The sequence below is a fragment of the Drosophila miranda genome, chromosome XL (genome assembly GCF_003369915.1).
Source record: "Drosophila miranda strain MSH22 chromosome XL, D.miranda_PacBio2.1, whole genome shotgun sequence".
Taxonomy (NCBI): Eukaryota; Metazoa; Arthropoda; class Insecta; order Diptera; family Drosophilidae; genus Drosophila; species Drosophila miranda.
The window spans coordinates 22,924,524-22,933,259 of NC_046673.1; the positions used below are offsets into that span (position 1 = coordinate 22,924,524).

Sequence of the window (8,736 nt, forward strand, 5' to 3'; positions counted from 1 at the left end):
ACAGTGGATTTTCCAACTTAAAGCGAATTCCAGCCCTAAGGCGAATGATCTGGGAGTCCTTGGGACTATAGATATATCGATATACCTAATCGATGACACACAGCTGGGCGAGTGGGCTTTGTTCTTCGCACAACCTCTTCCTATCGTCCATCGGCAGTAATCAAGTGGCAAGTGCAGCCAAGCGGTGCACCATCCGTGCCCTTGCCGCTTCCAAGCGCTTCAATTTGGGCTCTAATGCGGGTGTCAAAGTCATTGTTATATGTCACATATGAACTATGTAAGTGTGTGTGTGTGTGTGTGTGTGTACAAGTACCGTTATGGCATTAACCTTATCAGGCAGAAGACACTCGACTCGGCGAGGTACTTGACATTCACACACGCACACGCACTCGGACTCACGCACTCGCAGGGCAGGAGATTCAATGAGATTTTGAGCAGAGCGGAGTTCCGCTGCAAGCCGGACGGACGGACGGATGGATGGACAGAGGGACGGACGGACAACGGGTCGTGTCGTCGTGAACGGTTTTTATGACCGATTCGCGACCGAGGGAAGGGGCCGGGCAAGGGCTATTAACAAGTAATAATGACAACAACAACAGCACCAGCCATAAACTTGAGAGGAGAGGAGAGGAGAGTGCAACAGTTGTGCGAGAGTCGCGGTCGCGGCGGTCGCGGCGGTGGTGCCACACACACTTGAACCCATAAATTCTAAGAACCCGCAGATAACCTACATATATCTGTATAAACACCACGCAACGCCACGCCACGCCACACCACATCGCTCTTCGCTTGCCCCGCCGCCTCGTGTGTAAACATTTGTGCGTGCCCCCTGCCTGAAAGATGTGCTTAAGCAAAGTGCAACAGCAGCAGCAGCATGCCACATGCCACAACAAGCAACAAGTTGCTGCTTATTTTTATTATTGTTGCCCCGTTGATTATGACAACACACACTGCCCCGCACAGCCACCGTCGCTGAATGATCTGAGGAGAAGCCACTACTTTGTGGGGGAGGGGGGAGGGGGGTCCCTCACCCTCTCTGAGCGGAAGGGAGATCCACACGGGCTGCCACAATCTTTTTGTGTGTGACTCGAAAACCATCTCCATCTCCATCTCCATCTCTGGGTACATCTTGGAATACAGTGGCAGCCATAAAACATTGACAACAAATTGTCGACCATTCAGTGGGAAGAGAAGAAATATCGCTATGGTTATCGCCAGTGGAATCCAATGACATCCATCGAAAACGAAAGACTCTTAAGAGGCTGTTTATAAGAGAAGATCACTCTTGAAGTCGATTTGAAGGGAACCCAAGGAATATTCAAAAAGAGAGACCGAATCACGACTTTGGGGAAGTAAATTCTTCGTAAGAATTCCAAGCAGTTCTCACAGAAAGACATACGAAAGACCATTAGAAGAGTACCGCGTCGTGCAGCAGTGCCCCTTGGTACGCAGTTGGGCTGTGGTTCTGCGGCTTGGTATCGTTTCCACCGCTTGAGGATGGAAATCTGCCAGGATAGATTCCGTCCAAGAAATCTGCTCGAAAATTCAGTAAAAAGTAGAGAAAATTTGACACGTAATTCCCCCAATTATCCCATAGTCCGATGAGAGGAGGGCCCTGGCTTCGGCTCTGGCTCTGGGCTCTGGGCTTTGGGCGCGGTGTGCGGCCTCTCAGAACCGGTATATGTTTCATGCCACACACAAATAAGGGGCAAGGGCAGGGAGGGGTGGCTGGCTGGTTGAAACAGCTGCCACCAAAACAAAGGAGATAGGGATGGGGCACAAGACACATTGGGTGGCAAGTACTAAACGTTCTCTCTCTCTCTCTCTTTCTCTCTCCTGATTGCAGCGATTGATAGAAGAAAGCAATCCAGGAACTGGAGGATTGGCGATTGGCTGGGATTCACGATGGCATCGTCGAGAACTGGAACTGGAAGTGGAACTAGAACTAGAACTAGAACTAGTGCTGGTTCCAGCCGCTGGCTAATGAACTTCCTGCTGGCAGTGGCCGCCCTGAATCTGCATCTGGAGGGCGGAGCCCATGCCCTGCCCATCACGTCGCGTCCGATCGAGGGCAATGCCCAGCGGATGGCCTGGGACGAGTGGCTGAGCCTGCCGCTGGAGCAGAAGAGCCTCGAGAAGGAGAAGAAGGTGACGGCCAAGTCGATATTCACGCTCCCCTTCCGCCACTGTCCGCCGGGGCACACGCTCTACAACGAGCACTGCATCCCGCAGATCAACATCGACCCCGCCGATCTGCTCAAGCAGGAGCTGATCTACGCGAATGCGGGGGCTCCCGGCTCCGGCAGTCCCACGGCCATCATCACGGACTACGACTACAGCGAGGACGGCAGCGAGGAGGTGTCCGGCGACGAGCTGCTCTACGACCTGGAGCCGCAGTCGCAGCAAACGATGGGAGAGGCCGGAGGCGAGGACCAGGCCCTGCCCAGTGCGGACGCTCCGCTCAAGTTTAATATATTCGAAAAGAAGTTTCCCACGGGCCCCGCCCTCGGCGGGGAGTCCTCACCCGAGGAGTCGCCCGAGGAAGAGACAGCCAGGCTGCCACCAATAGTTGCGGCCACAGCCACCAGCGACACCGCCACCGCCACCACAACGCCGAAGCCCGCAACCACGCCCACAGCTACACCGAATCCAAAGGCAACTCCCAGCAATCGCATTCCTGCTGGAGGAGATCTCCAGGCCGCCTCCAGCAATGCACTGTCCACGACGTCGTCCAACATTGACATTGGCAACATTGCGGCCATTGTGGTGCCCGCGGGGGGTCAGATGGCGCCCCCAGATGCCTCCTCGTCGTCGGTTCTTCTGGTGACAAGTTCCCTGACGACTGCCGACTCGAATGCGGATGCAAATGAGAGTGGAAAAACGAATGCCGGTGCGAATCCAAGTCGCAAGGGAGTGGGGGACTTTAAGGTGAATGGCAATGCGGAGGCGGAGGCGGATCTGGCTCAGCTGCTCAAGGTCGATGCCTTTCTGCCGGCCTACGAGGGCAGCAGCATCGAGCTGTTGCCGCCGCCGCCGCCCTTCAATCATCGCCGTGTGGCGCCGCCGTTAAGCGCCGATCAAGAAGATCCAGAAGTAGAGCAGGAGACGGAGATGGAGACGGAGATGGAGGAGGAAACCACCACAGATATTGTGGATGTAGAGGACGAGGCCACTACCGACACAACGGAGACCACCAGCTCCAGCACCAGCACTAGCACCGTTGTGGAGGCGGAGACGACAATGGAGGAGTCTTCGTCATCGTCATCATCATCGTCTCCATCTCCAGCCCAGCATCCGCAAACGCATCAGAAAGAAGAACCAGAGATAGATGAAGGTGGAAATCGCCTGCTTTTGATAAAATCGAAAGTGCAACCGGTTCAGGTGACAGCAACATCATCCACAACATCCACACAGTCCACGACAACGACGATTGAGGCTGAAACCCAAGAGACCGCCGCCGCCGAAGACGACCGGTTTCATTATCAGCAGATCCCCAAAGATGTGGCTGGCACAACAACCACAGAGATCCCCGCTGCTGGCAGCAGCAGCAGCAGCAGCATCAGGAGCCACTTCGTGAGTGGAGAGTACCCTTTGCTGGACGAGGAGGCGGAGGAGGAGAGCGACAATTTAATGACAAATACCATTGGCGGTGAGATTAATGTCGATGAGGAATTGCGGAAAATAAACGAGCTGGTAAAGGGCACGCGGCGATTGTTGCAGCAGCAGCAAACCTCCAGCAGCAGCAGCAGCAGCAGCACTGAGGCATCATCCACGTCTTATGCCACAGAAAGTTCTACAAATTGGTCAAAGCTCATGCCACAAGCAACAGCCACAACAACAACAGAGACAACTGCAAAAACAGCCGCAACAGAGAGCACTACTAGCACCACAGCAGCAGCAACACCAGCAGCAACAGCAACAGCAACAGCAACATCTACAACGGCAGCAACATCACATTTAAGTATTAATACAAATCGTAGCAATAGAAATAGTAAAATAATTAGAGTAGCGCAGGCGGAAGATGAAACAACGACAGTGGCAACATCCACAGCAGCAGCAGCAGCAACAACACCCAACACCAGCAGCAGCAGCAGCAGCAAGGATGACGATGAGTATACACCATTCTGGTGGCTGCCGAATATTGGCTGGCGGCTCGATCGTCAGGTCGACAGGAATGGCGAGGATCGGGCGCTGTTGTTGCGTTTCTTTAGCACATTTCGAGCGAGCGATGGGGCCATGGCCTCCACGCTGCCACCGCGACGCTAACAGCAGCCACATCAGCGGCCGAGAGAGAGAGAGAGTGCTCCCTGTGGCTCTGGAAACGAAGAACAGAGTCGCCTGGAGCATCCATGTGGATCAGTGTTGATCAGCGCCGAGCAGTGTTGAGCAGCGTAGGGTGTAGTGTCGTGTGTCAGCAACAGCGTTTTCAATTTGTGTTGAAGTCTGTCCCCAGTTGTTCGTTCACCTTTGCACCAAAAACCAATCTATATATCTTCAGATGGGGATCCCCTTTGGATCCCCTTTGTAGCCCTTTTACGTTTTAGTCTTTTATTAATGCCAAAACTCCCCGAGTCCCCGAATCCCCCGAATTTGTAAATAGCAACAACTACTTTTGTTTCATTACCATGATCCCCCGTTTCGATTGGCGTTATTTTCTTGAAAGATTTTCCCTCTTCTTGTGTTACAATATTTAAAAGTGCTGCATGTTTTAAGTTGTTGATTTAATTTTAGTCAGAGCTGTTTTTTTTTTTTTATTTAAATAGTTTTATGTGGCACTGCCGCCGCCGCCGCCGCCGCTGCTGCTGTCGTTGCTGCCGCCGTCGCGAAACCTTAGCAATATTTAATTGTGATTATTTACGGAATAGAACCCCTAGATCTAAGAGCCACATAAATGTATTTTGTATATCCAACGGAGTGGAGTGTGGAATGTGGAATGTGGAACGTGCGGAATGGAATCTTTCGATGTATTGTATTTTTTTTTTTATGAATTAATATTAATATTATTATTATTATTGTATTGTATAATCCAGCATTTGTTGTAGCTCTGTCTCTGTGTATATATTTAATATATTTAATTTTAAAGATGATTTCAAGATGCCACCACAAAGATTTGTATCTGTATCTGTATCTGTATCTTCTTGCTAGCATTTAAGCGTACTATTTATGCTATACCCACACACACACACACACCACACACACACACACCACACACACACACACACACACTCGTATTGTAAACCAAACAAAAAGCTAAACTAAAATCGAAACTAAATGTAAATGTAAATGTAAATGTAGTGCATGTATATAGGAAATAGAGATCTGCGTTCGTTTCGATCCTCTTGCCCCACAGGATACAGTTCCTGTATCCGAGTATCCGAGTATCTGTGCATCTGTATCTGTATCTGTATCTGTACGGCCACGCAACGAAAGTGTGAAACGAAACGAAAGATGCTTCTTTTTTTTGTCAATTGAAATTCTACCAACAACCAAAGTTCTGAAGAAAAACAAATACGATAAATGCAAAAACCGTTGGCTATTCCTTCTTTTGTGGGGGGCTTTCCATGATTTCATAGCCCGACAATTGTCGCTTGTGGCATGCCGCTCCAAGTATGAATTGGCCGCGTTTATGCGGGATTAAGAGCAGGGAGAACTTCAGCGGTGGAGCCAGCAGGACAAACGGCAAACTCATTCAGCTGTAATAGAGCGGGCGTGCTGCCCAGAGGCTGCCCGGCTGCCTGCCTGTCCGGAACTTTATGAAGATACCCCCGCCCCTGGCCCCATCACACTCTGGCGGCCGACAAAGGTCGCCGTGCAAGTCAAACCAGAAATCAGAGGGGGAGCAGGGAGCTGGGAGCAGGGAATAGGGAGCAAAAAATTGAAGAATGTTTCGCAGGTTTAGCGCTTTTGCCGTGCAACCAACTGAGAGACAAACAGGCGGCAGGCCCCTTTGAGTGGCTCCAAAGAGGATGGAAGGATGCACACACACACATGAGCAAGGCGAAGAGGAAGAGGCAGATGTGGCAGCTGTCGCTGGGCCACTGACGAATCCATTCCACAAATTTGCGACTGAAGGATGGAAACAAAATCAGCGACAGGAAGCTTATGCAAGCATGAGAAGGACTGTACACACACGCACACACACACTCTAGCGAGGGCTGTTCGGGGACTTTCCTTCCTTCCCATTAATAGTCGCATATCATATTCCCGTGGATCGTCCCTCGTTAGGTGCCCAAACATCCTCGCACAAATCTGTAGGTGTGAGAGGAGCTGGCTGGCTGGCTGGCTGGCTGTCTTTCTGCTGTACGTTCCCGAAAAATGCCATTAGGAAAATTCAGCATTTCCCCATTTCTTTCTCCCTCTCACTCTCTCTCTGTTTGCTATCTCTATTCTGCCTGGATCGTTTTTTTGTGGCAGAAAAATGTCTTGGGTAAACATATGCAGGCGGGATGTTAACATGGCGAATAAAATCATGCGAGCAGCAGCAGGAGCGACTCCACTGCCTTCCCTTCATATGTGTTCGTGTGTGTGTGTATTTTTAGGGACTGTGTGTTTGCCTAACGAGCTGCATTAATCGCTGATTGCAGCAGCTGAGAAACTGAATCTGAATGTGAATACGCATCCCGTTTCCGGCCCACTTTCACCTGCTCCTGGGACTGTTCCACCAGCTATTGTGAGTGTTCCTTCCAGTCGTTTCCCCATAAATTATTTTCCTTTTTCGTTGCATATTTTCTGGCTGCAAAGTAAATGTCGAATGCATGTAGATGTAGATGCCTGCCTTTGACATGCTGTGCGCTCATGTAGATCTCTTGTAAGATTCCCATATACTCCTGATTTCTACATGTAGCTCGGCAGTAGATGTCATGTCAACTATAGACTCCCGCACTCATGGCTCCCCAGAGCACAAAGCATCAAGACAACCGAGAAATTAGCTTGGTGTACCCTTCAGATACAACGGACCCCGATAGGCCTGTAAGTCTCGAAAACAATTCGGGATATGTTCATTACAGGAGAAGCCGTCTAGCAGCAGTCGATGGGGCGATGGGAATAACCATCTCTCATTGTTTTAAGCCAACAAATGCTCCATCGATGATTGCTGTCATTGAAAAGGGAATATTAAATGTCTCAAGGATTGAGAAATTGCCGGCAGTGGGTCGTGGGAGGAAGAAAGAAGGCTGGCACCCTACATAGTGCATAGACGGGTGCGAAGGCTATGATTGGAATATCATTGAACCTTCGATTTCAGTTGGGATTATCTTTGGAGTGAAACACAGCCGATTCTTGCCGGATAAAGTGTTTCCGCAAGCCCAGCTGCCGTTGCAAACAAGTTCTTAAAAATGTAATGCCCTCGCTGCAGAGAGAAAGAGAGAGAGAGGGGATGGTATGCGTATGTGTGTGCGTGTGCCACAGATGCTGCTGCCTCTGCTGCTGCTGTAAGCCTGTCCGATGCCAAAAGGAAACTAGTGTTTATTTAACTATTAAGCAGAAGTGCACACAGACACAGAGCGAAGCACTTAAACGCTTCTTGCAACAGTCTCTCTCTCTCTCACTCGCTCGCTGTATCTGTGTATCTGCGTGCGCGTGTGTGTGTGCATAAAATATAAATGAAACGACGCCTAATGCCATGCAATACAAAAGTCTCGTATGTGTTGTGCAGTATTTTAGTTTTCAATGGCCTGAGCTTTTATGCAAAACAAACACAGCTCCCGCTCTTCCCCTCCCCCTCTCTCCCGCTCTGTGTGTGTGTGTGTGTGTGTGTGCGCGCGTACATATTTGTGTTTGTATTTAACAGTTGAGGCATTAGCCATTGTCTGCCATCAGCCGCCCCTCCCTGCCACCCATCCATCCCTTCGGCAGTCCCTCAATCTATGCCGCCCGATGCGGCACAATCTGCTCAATGAATCTCAATAAGTTTGTCCCTGCCACATTGCCTCCTCGTCTATCCATAGATGTGTGTGTGTGTGTGTGTATGAGTGTATGCCTTTGTTTGCATTCGTGTGCGTGTGCTAAATCAAGCGGTAATTGGTTCTTCTTCTGCCACCACTGCCACTGCCACTGCCACTGCCACTGGGGCGCTCTCTTGTGTCTTATGCCGCTGTTTATATAATTGAAACTAACACAAATAACACTGCAAAAGCTTTCTGATTATGGGGATTTGCGCCAGCCGCAAAATGAGCGCCACCCCACACTCCCCCACCCCCACACTCCCACACAAAGCCCCCTACTTGAGGCAAGAGGCACACGGCAAGTGCAGTTTTGAGGCACAATGGGCCAAAACTACATTCGATGGCTAAGAACCTCGTCTGAAAATCGATTAATCGATACGAATTTGTTCGATTTGAATCGATAGGAGTTGGAATTAGCGATAATTCGATGGGATGTCGATAGGATATGCCCTTAAGATGGTCAGGGGGTAAGGGAATCACTGGAGAGACAAGGCAAACCCTTAGAGAAGAAACCTGAGGAAGGCAGCATGAATGGACCTCCTTTGCCGATCCACAGCACGTCGATAAAATATTCAAAATAATCTCTTACTCGTTCTTCCTTCAAAATAGTCCCTATATGGCCCTTTTTTGGCCCTTGAATACTCAATAAATATGTAAATATGCTTAAAAGTATCCTGGATCATCAGACAATAACAATCAAATGGGCGGTTCCATTCCCACTCGCTTGGGCCATTGGTATGCAATTTTCTTAATTGAAAATTGAATATTCAAGCGAGGGCTGGCATTCTTTTTG

The 8,736-nt window shown here is 49.9% G+C and overlaps 1 protein-coding gene across 5 annotated transcripts in view; it reads left to right on the plus strand.

Annotated features, from left to right (window-relative positions):
• The window catches only part of LOC108162715 (protein folded gastrulation), a 35,156-nt gene extending 29,630 nt beyond the window's left edge, over positions 1-5,526 (plus strand). For all 5 annotated transcript variants that reach the window (XM_017297582.2, XM_017297590.2, XM_033386262.1 and 2 more), the window contains one exon: positions 1,847-5,526. In XM_017297582.2, the coding sequence (XP_017153071.1) occupies positions 1,906-4,266 (2,361 nt within the window). In that variant the 5' untranslated portion in view covers positions 1,847-1,905 and the 3' untranslated portion in view covers positions 4,267-5,526. The remainder of the gene's footprint in view (positions 1-1,846) is intronic.
• Positions 5,527-8,736: the final 3,210 nt, after the last annotated feature.